Source organism: Salminus brasiliensis, chromosome 10 (assembly GCF_030463535.1).
Source record: "Salminus brasiliensis chromosome 10, fSalBra1.hap2, whole genome shotgun sequence".
NCBI classification, from domain to species: domain Eukaryota; kingdom Metazoa; phylum Chordata; class Actinopteri; order Characiformes; family Bryconidae; genus Salminus; species Salminus brasiliensis.
Genome location: NC_132887.1, coordinates 6118923 through 6132076, shown reverse-complemented (window position 1 = coordinate 6132076; position 13154 = coordinate 6118923). Strand labels below are relative to the sequence as shown.

The 13154-nt window shown below is 41.5% G+C and overlaps 1 protein-coding gene across 1 annotated transcript in view; it reads left to right on the top strand.

The window, feature by feature from the left end:
- The window catches only part of foxn3 (forkhead box N3), a 134413-nt gene extending 121499 nt beyond the window's left edge, over nucleotides 1–12914 (top strand). The window contains exons 5-6 of the mRNA XM_072689036.1: nucleotides 1683–1791; nucleotides 8754–12914. Of these exons, the coding sequence (XP_072545137.1) occupies nucleotides 1683–1791; nucleotides 8754–9255 (611 nt within the window). The 3' untranslated portion in view covers nucleotides 9256–12914. The remainder of the gene's footprint in view (nucleotides 1–1682; nucleotides 1792–8753) is intronic.
- The last annotated feature ends 240 nt before the right edge of the window (nucleotides 12915–13154 follow it).

The following is a 13154-nucleotide window of genomic DNA, read 5'->3' as shown; positions in this document are numbered from 1 at the left end:
TCAAGGGTATTAAAAAGAGTTTATCCTGCTGTGGTTGGAGTAACTGTCTCTACTTCTAGGGAAGAAGAGAGCTTTCTACTAGATTGTGGAGGAGCATTGTTGTGAGGATTTGATTGCATTCAGTGACAAATGTTTAAGTGAACTCAGGATGTTGGATGATGAGCACCACCCAACCTCATCCCCAACTCATCCCAACTCATCCCAACTCATCCCAAAAAAGTATTAGATGGACTTTGGAGAAGGTTTCAGTGAAAATGAGTCTCTGACAACAAATTGAAGCTGTGATGAAGGTTGTATATTAGATGTAGGTGTTGAGGCTTCTGTTGAGTGAGTTAAAGTCCCAATACTTAGTCCCAAGTCCCAATAAGTCCCAATAAATTCAGCCATGTCACTCCTCTGCTGCGTTCTCTCTTCACTGGCTTCCTGTAGCTGCTGCCTGCATCAGATTCAAAACCTTGACGCAGGTCTACAAAGCCAAGACTGGACCAGCCAGTCCCTCCGTACTTGATGGCAATGGTCAAAAGCCTATCTGCACCAAGAGCCCTTCCAGCTTCAAGTACGGCTCGGCTCGACCCGCCATCCCTCAAAATCCACAGAAGACAAGCGTCCAGGCTTTTTACTGTCCTGCACCAAAGTGATGGAACAAACATCCTCTGGGTGTCCGAACAGCAGAGTCCAACACTCACTGTCTTCAAACCCAGACTGAAGACCCTCCTCTTCTGAGAGTACTTGGGCGAATAGTAGAGTGGTCTCCTTACTGAGTTCAGTAGAGTCTAAACTTAGAGGATCTTTAAACTATTAGTCTGTTCAAACTAGCTGAGGTTTTTCTTTGGTAAATAGCAAAGCACTTTTGTAAGTCGCTCTGGAGAAGAGCGTCTGCTAAATGCCTTAAATGTAATGCAAATGTAATACTTGCTTACGTGCTTTTATAACATCAGAATCGTCCACATACTTTAGACATTAGACATCTCAACAACACTTTGACTGCTAACAATGATAAAATATGATGCTAAAATATGAATATCTTGTTCTTAATGGCTGTTTTGGCTGGAAATGGGCTAAATGAAGGGTCTCTGAGTTTTGCACATTGCCATAGAATAGAACATGCCAATTCAACGCCTCATGCCACGTATGCCACTCCCATTTCCTCTCCACTTTTCTTTCCTTTATTGGCGTTCTCGGTACCTCTTCTATGTTGTATAACCTCCCTCTATTTTCCTTTCTCCTTCAAGAAGCCATATTTAGATATGTTTAGCTGCAGAAGTTGTCAGAAGAGCCTCCCTCCCCTGTTTCGGTATTAGAACCGTGTGCTCGCAGTGTGAAAAGCAGGTGATGGAAGTATTTTAGCAGCATGCGCTAATGGTGTTGAAATTGTTTGAGCCGTGATGATCAAATATGGTGCAGTAGCTTTAAAATGAATCAATATTTCCCTCATCCACCGATTTTCTCTGCAGAATGCATTACTGTCGACCACGCTTGGTATGTCTGTTTATGACTAGCATTCATCATTATGCCATCTGTGATTACTGATGAATAATAATATGCGCTCACATGCTACAGTGTTTGTATGGGTGATAATGACCGTGTGTGTCGGACTGCGTGAGCCTGTGTGCCGTGTTGGTGTTGCAGACCCTGTGTGTGTACACATTAATGGACTTTTTTTCTCCTTTTCTCCTCTGCAGTCCCTCAGGGAGTGATCCACAACGGAGCTCGTATGATGAGCCAGGGCCTCTTCCCAGGAATCCGACCCCTTCCCATCAGCCCGATTAGCAGCAGAACGGCCGCAGTCAGGTCAGTCCCGCCCATTTCCGCTTGCTCACCAATCTCTGTTGGATCATATGCTTTTTTTCATACAGGCCTGAGGTGTCCTTGTCCTGCGTATTCTGATGTTTCCCATGCTCGAACATACAGTATATGGACAAAAGTATTGGGACATCTGCTTCCATCGGACATTATTTCTTCCGAAATCAGGGGTATTAAAAAGAGTTGATCCTGCTTTTGTTGAAGTAACTGTCTCTACTGTTCAGGGAAGAAGACTTTCTACTAGATTTTGGAGGAGCATTGCTGTGAGGATTTGATTGCATTCAGTGCATTCAGAGTTTTTGTAAAGTCACCTTAATGCAGTCAGTTTCTTGAAGCTGTAGAGGAATCTTATTGTGAGAACTAAGGCTAAACTACTACTAATAATAATAATAATAATATAAAATTATGATTTTTGGTCAAATCTACCGAATAAACATGAATAAAAAAAAACGTTGACCTTCATTTTAAGGGTATATTAAATGATACAGTTTTACATGTTTCTTAAAGTCAGAAGAACAGAGGTTGACTGCCAAATAAAAGGTGGGCCTAAGACCCACAGTTTAGAAGCAGAATGACAGAAACAGGCCCCTCTACCTTGTCTGTACTTTACACAGGAGATTTGCGGAAAGCCGGAATCCGAATCTGCAGATCTAAGATCGTAAACAGACAGACGGCCAGCGAGGTACGCAGGTGCTCGGCCATTTAAGGCCTTAAAGATACAGACAAACACTGCAGTTCTGTTCAAATGGGGGTTATGTGCTCTCTCTGTTTTGTTAGTTAGGATTCATGCTGCTACTCTGTGCATGTTGTACAGACGGTGAGCTGTAGAGGCCAGTGGAAAAAAGTGCATAACAATAATCTATAGTAGCACATTTTATTCATTCTAGGATAGAAAAGTCCTAACATTTTAGATATGTATGTTGGTCGATATTGATTTTGTATGAAGAGAACAAATGAAAAATAAGAAAAATACAGTGAATTTTGAGTAAATTATTGAGTATATAACAATAATATTGTTTCAGGCTGTGATAATAAAAATGATAATTATATGATAATAATCATACCAGTATGAAAGACTATTCTACTAAAACTGCTGGAGTATAAAATGAAAATCTAAAATATAAATATAAAATGACACTTATTGAGCACTTTATTAGGACGACTATACTAATACTAGGTAGTAGGTACTCCTCATAAACATTCCTTTAAGCTTCTGGTCCAAGTTGGCCATTTTTTCAGAAGAACTTTCAAGCTGTGAACTTTCCTTCTACCACGTCCCAAACGTGTTCTCCTGGATTCCGCTCTGGTCACTAGGAAGAACCAGCACTGAAGAACACTGAACACATTGCCGTGTTAATGAAACCAGTTTAAGAGACTTTTGCTGTGTGACATGGTGCATCATCATGCTGGAAGTAGCCGTTAGAAGATGGGTCAATTGTAGTCATGAAGGGAACCACATGGTCAGCAACAGTCCTCTAATGGGCTGTGGCATTCAGGTGATGATCGATTGCTATTAACAAGCCCAAAGTGTGCCAAGAAGACCTTCCTCACACCGTTACACCACCTCCACCAGCCTGGACTGTTGATACAAGGCTGGTCGGGTCCATGGATTTATGTGCCTCAGCAGAAATTATCAGACTGAGAGTCATCAGACCAGGCTATGTTTTTTTCAGCCGTTCAACCATACAGTGTTGGTGAGCCTGTGCCCACTGCAGCCTCAGCTTTCTGTTCTCGGCGGATTAGATAAATGAATGCATGAATGAGAAGGTGTACAGGTCTTCGTAATAAAGTGCTTGTGAGTTTATATCGGCTGATATTATGGGATATCTGAATTTTTGGGCCCTTAAAATGCTATAGTCCTAATCTAATATCAGTCTGGCTCTAGTTCGAACTGCATGCCTAGCTGTTAAGCAATCTTAATGAGTCTTGCTTACATTGTTTCTGACACCGTATGACTGTCAGATTTTATAGGTACCTGTGTCATACAGTGTGAGGAACAACGAGCCTGTTTGTTTGTGATACTTAACCACTCTGTGCAGGTTGAGACAAGTGTGTGATGATGAGCATGACTCTAACTGGTAGGGAATAAACGTCCAATGCACACATTAGCCTCAAAACTCCAGTGCTAAACTTAATGAAGTTCACACACCAAACTTAGCGGTCGAGTGCATTTGGGAGGGAAAGTGTGTCCACTAGGGTTCATTTATTTATATATTTATTTATTTATTTATTTTGCTGACCTGTTCCTTTAACAGCAGTATGAGCATAAGTGTTACAGCTGGAAAACACTGAAATGTGCTGGCCAGGACCAGGCAGAGAACTGGACACCGGCCTATCAGTGCAGTCCTCCCACATCAGACCCAGTGCTCGTGTCCTTCTGTGACTCCTTTCCACCAGTTATGTACCCTCAGTCAGAGCAGCTAGGCCCTTGGCAAGCGTCAACTCACCTTATTATTCAAGCACAAACCTCAGTCTTGCATATGTGATGCAGTGAATAATTGATCACATACACTAAGTATTTTAATGGCCTGAGTGGCCTGCCTTTCATCCTGTGAAACATTCATAAGCCTGGGCTTCTGAATCAGGTCCTGCGTTTCTGCAGCTCCCACACAGATGTCTTCTCAGCATCATGCCCATGATTCTGATGGGCTGGTCCAATCCAAATGGTAAATAATCAGCAGTTTCCTCCATGTGGAAGGATCATAAACATCAGCATTTCAGAACATGGTGCTCCGAGTGGCAGAGAATACAAGAGAGTTGCCAGTTCAAACAGGTCCACGGAGAGGCAGGTGTAGACAGGCTTTGTGTGTGTGTGTGTGTGTGTGTGTATTTGTGTTTGTGTGTGTGTGTATGTGTGTGGACGTACCAGCCGCAGGGCATGCAGGTGTGCACATTGGACACTCTCTTTACCCAAAAGGCCATTCACTAGCTTGCTACAGATATTGTAACATACCGCAGTATGAATAATAGGAGGCACTTAAAGGGTCCATATGACTAAAAAATAAATATTACATAATAACATACATTAAATCAAGTTCAATCTAGTGTCTAAATGACTACACATCCCTCAATATATGCATGTTGGCTATTTATATATAATTCATTCATGCAAATTAAACTGGAGAAGAGCGTTTAGTAATGTAATGTCGCAAAAAACAACAACACGGCCTTCCCCAGGTTAGTAGACCTCATATTCAGGAGGCCAAGCCAATCAGAAATTCATTAACACCACCTTCTTGTTTTGACACTCACTGTCCATTATGTCAGCTCCACTTCCCACATAGGAGCGTTGTGGTTCTGTAATAACAGACTATAGTCCATCTGTAGTCCGAAAACTCCAGCAGCACTGCTGTATCTGATCCATTCATACCAGTGCAACACACAGTACTAACACACTCTCCACCACCATGTCAGTCAGTGTCACTGCAGGGCTGAGAATGACTGACCCAACACCCATATGATATCTGCTCTGTGGTGGTCAGTCCTGTGGGGTCCTGAGCACTAAAGAACAGGATGGAAGGAGGCTAACACAGTCTGCAGAGAAACAGATGGATACAGTCTGGAATTCCCTGTATGGGAAGTGGAGCTGATATAATGGAGAGTGGACTGAAACAAGGAGGTGGTGTTAATGAAGTTCTGATTGGCTTGGCTGAATATGTGGATCTATGTGGTCTATGAAACTGTGGAAGGTTATGTTGGTTTTTGTTTTTTTCAATCTGGGCTCTTTGCAGCTTAGATTGCACACACTGACCAGCCACTTCATTAAAACCACCTTCTTGTTTTCATATATATATTATTGTTTTTGTAATGTAACATTTAGCCTACCACAGTTTATTAGGCCTCTTTTTCAAGTACTTATAAGGAGTGTTTCAGCCTAACCTCCGATTCAACAGGGAGCAGCCAATCAGGACAGGGATTATTTACATATATCTCCCCTAATGGCACAGAAATAATGATTTTGAGGATAAAATAAATGAACCAAGGGAAATATCTTAAAACAGCTTAAAAATAAGGATATGGGCCCTTTAAAAGAGAATGTGTCTCTTTAATAGGCTATGGGCTATGGGCCTTCATCCATAGGACAGGCAAACACACACATCCAGTATCTAATAGACTCTCTGGTATGTTAACACGATGGCTGACAGATTGTGTTGTGGGCAGCATGGGTGACGGAGCCGAGCCTCTGCTCGCTCCAAAATGAGTGACGTTGCGTTTAGGCATTAATAATTGAGCCCGTTTTTTTATCCTGCCGCGCTGTGGCTATAATTCATGAGCCATAAATGCACAAACGAGACAGGAACTGGAAAAGCTCTCAAGGTTTATTTTTCTAAGCTTGCAGGGAATTTTAATGTTTATGGCGAAGCTGGCATGGACAGAGAAAAAAGCGACAGAGTCCAGCTTCTCTGGTAAACGCTGACTGGCAGGCGAGGGCTGATTGAAAAGTCATTTCATTATTTTAATGCTGTTGTTCTTGATGAGGGACATAAATGGAAATAATTGAGCTCCTTTGCCATGTGCCTGTACTGTGTCTGCACTGAAAATCAGGCCGTTTTGTAATCCACCTCCATTAATTAGCTTTATAATAGCGTTGTTGGTCAGCTAGAGAGGTACTTCAGAGCTGAAGTGCATTTCAAAGCCATGAGAAGTGTTTAATTTAATTAGCTCATGACTTATTGCGGACGGTACAGTTTGTCGGGCAGAGTGCTCGCCACAGCAACACCTCCTTTAGATAATGCATGAGTCTGCCTTAATGCGTGTCACTCAAATAGCTGAAATACCTACACGTGCCGTATCTCTCCCCTGCCGGTAATATAGCGGATAGGGAACGTGTTCAGAAGGTTTACCTCAGGCTAGCCAGAGGAATCAAACACACTGAGGCAGAAGCTTCATTTAAATGAAACCTTCACTTTCCCCATATAAAATAAAGCAAGCACTGTCTCGACCATTTTAAACTACTTGGCTTAAGTTGGTTCAACTCCATCTACCTCATTCCTGTTCATCATGACTGCTTTAATAGGATAATACCTAGCATTTAGCACAATATTTAAAGGATATCTAAATATCTGTTATGTGCTAAAATAGATCACATCCACTAGGAAATGATGAACGCCAACCAAAGACACTATTATGAGGACAGTAACAATAAGAAAACACAGGATTTACAATCTAAAGTGACATTTTATGTTGATCGAACCATTCAGATGCTTTGTATGGTAAATACACGATATGGACAAAAGTATTGGGACACTTGCTCGTACATTGTTTCTTTTGAAGTCAAGGGTATTCAAAAAGATTTGTACGTGTCTCTACTGTCCAGAGAAGAAGGCTTTCTAGAAGACTTTCTAGTGAGCATTGCGACATTTAGCATTTAGTGACAAGAGCGTTAGTGAGGTGAGGATGTTGGTTGATCACCACCCCACCTCATCATCCCCAAATCCCCAACTCATTCCAAAAGTATTGGATGGAGCCCTATCCATTATTCCAGAGAACACAGTTCTTCCACTGCTCCACAGGTTGATGCTGGGGGGCTTTATACCCCTCTAGCCCACGCCTGCCATTAGGCAGCATGGTGCCAATACGGTCATGTTGATCTGCTCCTGCAGAGAGTCCTATTCTATTGGCAGGGCTTCTCTACAGGGACTAGACAAGCTCTCTGTGTGTGCATTTTCACATCTTTCTCAGCAAGATGTGCAATGAAAAGTAGCTAAATGCCTTCATTAGAATGGGTGTCCACAAACATTTGGACATATAGTGTAAGAAGCTAATAAACAACTTCAGCCCCATAAAAGAGGAGCCTCATAACATCCAACTTCTCCCAAATGAAAACATTATCTATTAAATATGTTGAACTGGTTAATAACGATTCATGGGTTCACTCCAGTGGCAGGAGTCCAGAGTGGAGTCGACTCCAGAAATCCCACAGAAGCAAACATCACTAGAATGTAGAAGTACTCAGGTGCTCACGAACCAGGAGGCAAAAGGACCTGGACTGGCCTAGTTAGAGAATGACCTAAATCCAGCTGTAAATTTAACGTGCAGAATAAAGACGGGTGTTTCTCAGCAGAATCAAAGGAGTCAGACCAAGCTCGACTAGTTCAGTAAAGAGTGAAATGGTGCCAAATAAAGCTTCTTCATCCAAGCGGCAAATTGCCTGCACTGCTCTGGCAACAAAGAAGACTTGAGGAACTACAATGAGATATAGCAGTGTTCCAGCAGTACAGTTCATGTACTGCTGTTTTATTGTAAGCTGTGATACTTGTGTAGTAGCTTGTAGTACTACACCCTTAAGTAAAGGCAATGGTTATACATGGAACAATGCCAATTCTAAGAGCTATCTGAATGACTCAATGGAGAAACTTTGTTTTATGGCTCTTAAAAGCACCACAAGGGTTCCACTTTTGAGAGTGTATAGTCATTGTACAGATTTGCACTATATTTCCAAATGTTTGTGGACACCCCTTCTAATACATGCATTCAGCTACTTTAAGTTGCACCCATTGCTGAAACCCACCGCTTGTCCAGTCACTGTAGAGAAGTACTAACAAAAGAATAGGACTCTTTAGAGCAAATAAATATGGACCTATTGGCACCATGCTGTCTAATGCCAGGCATGGGCTATAGTGGTATAGAGCCCCCAGCATTGAGCTGTAGAGCTGTGTTCTCTGAAATGATGGATGGTGCTCCATCCAATACTTTTTGCATGACTTGGTGAGCTGGGGATCACTAACACTCTTGTCGCTGAATGCAATCAATTCCTCACAACAATGCTCATCCAAAATCTAGTAGAAAGCCTTCCTCCCTGGACAGTAGAGACAGTTACTCCAACAAAAACAGAATATACTATTTGTAATAACAATGAATGAGCAGGTGTCCCAATACTTTTGTCCACATAGTGCAAATAATCTATGAAAATCTAACCCGGTGTTGTTTCCCATCTCCTCCACAACTAGGTCCGTCCTGGCCGGCTGCAGGATGCGCAGCGACAGCGAGCCGTCCTGCGACTCTCCCCTGGTCAGCAGCGACCCCAAGGAGGACCACAACTACAGCTTCGCCAAATCTTCCAGCTCCACACCCGGAGAGCAACCCCCCCTCGAGTGCAGCCAGGCCAGCTTCCATGGCAACGAGGCCGGCAGCGACATGGAGGAGGACGAAAAGAACAAGATCAAGAAGGAGCCCAAGGAGTGGTCAGTGGACGCTCTGGCCCTGGCCCAGGCCCAGGCCCAGCACAAGAAACGGCAACATTTGACAAAGGCCAAACAGAGAGTGGCCAGTGACACGCTGCCCTTAAAAAAGAGGCGCACGGAGAAGCCGCCTGAAAGCGACGACGAGGAGATGAAGGAGGCGGCCGGCTCTCTGCTCCACCTGGCTGGCGTCAGAGCCTGTTTGAACAATATCACCAACCGGACGGCCAAGGGCCAGAAAGAGCAAAAAGAGTCCATGAAAAATAACTAATTGACTGTGTTGGAAGGAAGAAAAATGAAAAAAAAAAAAACATCACTTTTAATAGAATTTACTATTTTTTTCCAGGACATCAGGTGAATTCTACTGATTTGTGGCAATATCAACAATCACTTTGTTTTCCTATCTTTATAGGCAATGTTATTGAGGGTTCTTTATTTTCTGTCTTTTCCTTTGTTTGGGTTTTGTTTGTTTGTTTGTTTTGTTTTTTTTCAAAGGAGATTAAAGCCATAGCAAAACCTTTCTAAGATATTCAGCTAATTCAGTAACGGGTTTTATTTGGCTGATTTTTAATATAAAAGTGATTGAAATAGGCAGAAATCTGACCCCACAGCCCCCCTTACTCTACTCCAGTACGCACTCACTGGCATGCTTAGAAAGACGACAGTCCAGTCTGTTCCCACTGATACACAACCAGAACTTTCCCGGGGTGAGTTGAGTGAGGGGCTGCTAAGATTGAGCTCTATAGTGGCTGTATGAGTGTGGCAGGGCAGCAAGAAGGCCTTGTGTAGGTGAAATATGGCTGCTAGTGCAATGCTTGCTCCTTCCTGCCTCGACTTGCTTCTTTGTGAGGAAGCTTAGTTTAGCACAGGGCAGGGCAAGGCAAGGCAGGGCCAAAGACAATCCCTTGATTGGCCAGCTTGAGAAGGCGTGACTGCACTTGCTGCCCTGACGGTTTGTCCAATCCAGCAACGCAGCATCGCTGTATCGTGATGGTGCAGCTGCTGAGAGGAAGCGTATATTCGCTGGAGATCATCAGATAATGATAAGTTGACTAATAAGTTGACTAAGCCATAAGTCTTTGTCAAAGTGCTTTTCTCTGAGATAAATAATGTACTATAAAAAAATTCTATATATATATATATATATATATATATATATATATATATATATATATATATATATATATGTATATATTAGCGTATGTATTGAGACGTCCTAACAACTGCCCTTGTTCTTCCCCAAGCAATCAAAATGAGTGATATTATTCTTAATAAGTGACAGTGATCTTTCTCTTGTGGCACAATAACAGTGGTTAATGGCCTGAAAACCTTGATGGAAACGATGCTACAAAACCTGCCAATTGTGTTTTAGTGATAAAAGAAAATAATGAGATGACTGTGGAAATGTTTTATGATTTTTTTATTTCTTTTTTATTTCTTTTTCTTATTTCTTTTTTGTTTATATATTTTTATATTTTTTTATTTTTTAACCCTCAAGATGTAATAAGCAATTTCATCCAGTCAGGATAACACTGTATAAAAGTTACACTAGACTTTTTTTCCTCTCTTAATTTAAGCAATGTAGCCAGCAGGATTTTTCCAAATCGTGTTGCATGGGTTCTGTAAAGAAAACGAAAAGAAAAAACCTTCTTTTTTTTATTCAAAAAGTTCATGTAAGGTAAATAATGTATTTAGCATGGAGCATGAATTATTTTCATATAAATATAGATCCTAGAGAACAAGGCACCGCCTCTAATTTCTATGCCCATAGGCCTAGAGTCACTTTTGGTTTTTCCTTTGTTTTTGTTTTTCAAAATTTTTTTAATTTTTAATTTTGAATCGTCTTAACTCGATCGGTTGTCCTCATCGTACTTGTTTTGAAGCAGGCATTTCAAGAATAACCTTCTTCAGGGACAAACTCTGACTGTTGGGCAACACTCTGTGCAATATGGGAACTTTACTACACGAGTAGGGCTCGGCCAGTCCCGCCGGCTGGCCTCCGTCTACGCTGTCAGGCCCTCTCGGCTCTCTCTCGGTCGATACTGCTCCAGTGTTCGAGAGGTCAGCGCTGGTCACTGCTGGTTGTCAGTAAGGAGAAGTTGGTAGTGAGTGTGGGTCCTCCGCTCCGCCGCGGCTTCGAGCCTGCTTTTCTTCCGTGTGCTGTGCTCCATGTGTCTGGTGCCAGTAGTGATTCCCGGGGGTCTTCCATGTACGCAGCACAGGACTCTGTGTGTCCACAATGATACACACACTCTCATGGCTTGTCTTTTAGATTTGCATTGTAGCACTGTTTTAGATCAATTATCAGTATTAAGTTTGCAGATCTGCACACACACACACACACACACACACATACACGTACATGCTGTACATATCGTCACTGTCGGGCAGTAACCTTGCATCTTCCAAAAAAGAGCAACTTTACAGGAGAAGGAAAAAACCCTCGGAAGTATTAATGGAAGTCAATGGAGAAAGACCTTATTCGGAGTCATTTTGGAGAATTTCTATTGGTCCGTTTATCATGAAATTCGGACACAATGTACGGATCAGCTGCCAGATTTGTATTTTGTCAAAAAGTGAAAAACAGCAAAAATGAAGGTGCAAGGTTTTCATATGACAGTGAGGATATACATACACACACAGACACGGACACACACGGTTACAGTAGGCGATACCAGAACATGAACAATAAATACGCAGTTATATTTTATGAAATTCTGCCGGATTGCACTTTTATTGATTTAACTGAAGGTAATCTTTACCTTTTACTATCTTTCCTTTGATTTTTACAGTTCAGTGCCAAAGCCTGTAATAACGAATAACTCTATACACAGCAAAACGGCCAACGCATACTTGACAGTAGGTAAACAAACTCGTCAATGAGCTGTAGCACTTCTGTCCAGATACTACCCGTGTATAATATGACATCCTAATCCTGAATCCTGAACCTATTTCTTCTAAAATCGCATTATTGGCTGTAAATTGCTCATCGAGGTGTTTTCCCACATCACACAGTCTTTCTCCTCCTCCTGGTGACGATCTCTATCCAAATGTCTGTGGCTTGTTGAATGTCATCCGGACCATTAGTGAGTGCCATTGTGATCTCTCTCCAGTCTCTCCAGTCTTTCCAGTTGGCATGCCTGTTTCCGTCATCATACGTGTATATGGAACTCATCTCTGCATCCTCACCCGAAGCCAATGTTATTAACCTTGTTACTGAGAACAGAAATGTGACGCTATGCGGAGAGCCTTCTGCTACATTAATGGAAACGGAGGAGAGGAAAAAAAAGAACAATAGCAGAAAAGGCCGACTACCGATTCTTCTTTAGAAAATGAATGAAATAAAAACTACTTAAAGGCAACACTCACTACGTAACTTTTCCTTTCGATTCTCGTCGGACAAAAAAATAATGAAAGGCTGTGAAAGGACGAAGAGGCGAGTGGAGGCGCAATCAGAAAGCATTAACCCAAGCCAGGCAAATAACGGTCAATAAGTGGTCTTCTCCTTGTGTTTCCTTGTGTTTTTTGTCATTGTTTGTTTTCTCCAAGGTTCCTGTTGTTAACCACCATTTTTCTTTTTTTCAAGGCGAAACAAAATGTTTCGGCAAGTCTTTTTTTTGGTTATTTTTTTTTTAAAAGAAGAGAGCAATGGAGTCCGTTCGATTTGCTCTGAATATAGAGGTCTAATGGCATGTGCACTCGGCTGAAGTGTCGATATGGAGGCATACTTGCACTCTGTATTTCCTTGACGTGTAAACATATTGCCAAAGACAATTTCATCAATATGTAAATATCACTTTGTCCATTACAATGGAGAAAAAAAATTACTTTTTATTTTTTGTTTGTTTGTTTGTTTGTTTTTTTCCAACCTGCCATCAAGTTTCTGTGCTGTATTGTCTTCCAGTTGCAATAAAAAAAAAAAAAAGAGTTGCAAAGGTGATCTTTGACTTGTGTGATTCTGGAATAAAGCCTCTGCTTTTTTGACTCTTACATGTACAGGAGTAGATTGCGGGTCCAGTTATCTCTTTATCTTTTAACAATAACATAATAATAATAATAATAATATAATTATTTATTATCTTGGTTATTATTATGATATTATTCATATAATTATTGATTAGTTAATAATAAGCCATGGTGTGATGAAATGAGGGGTTTAGTTAGAACAGT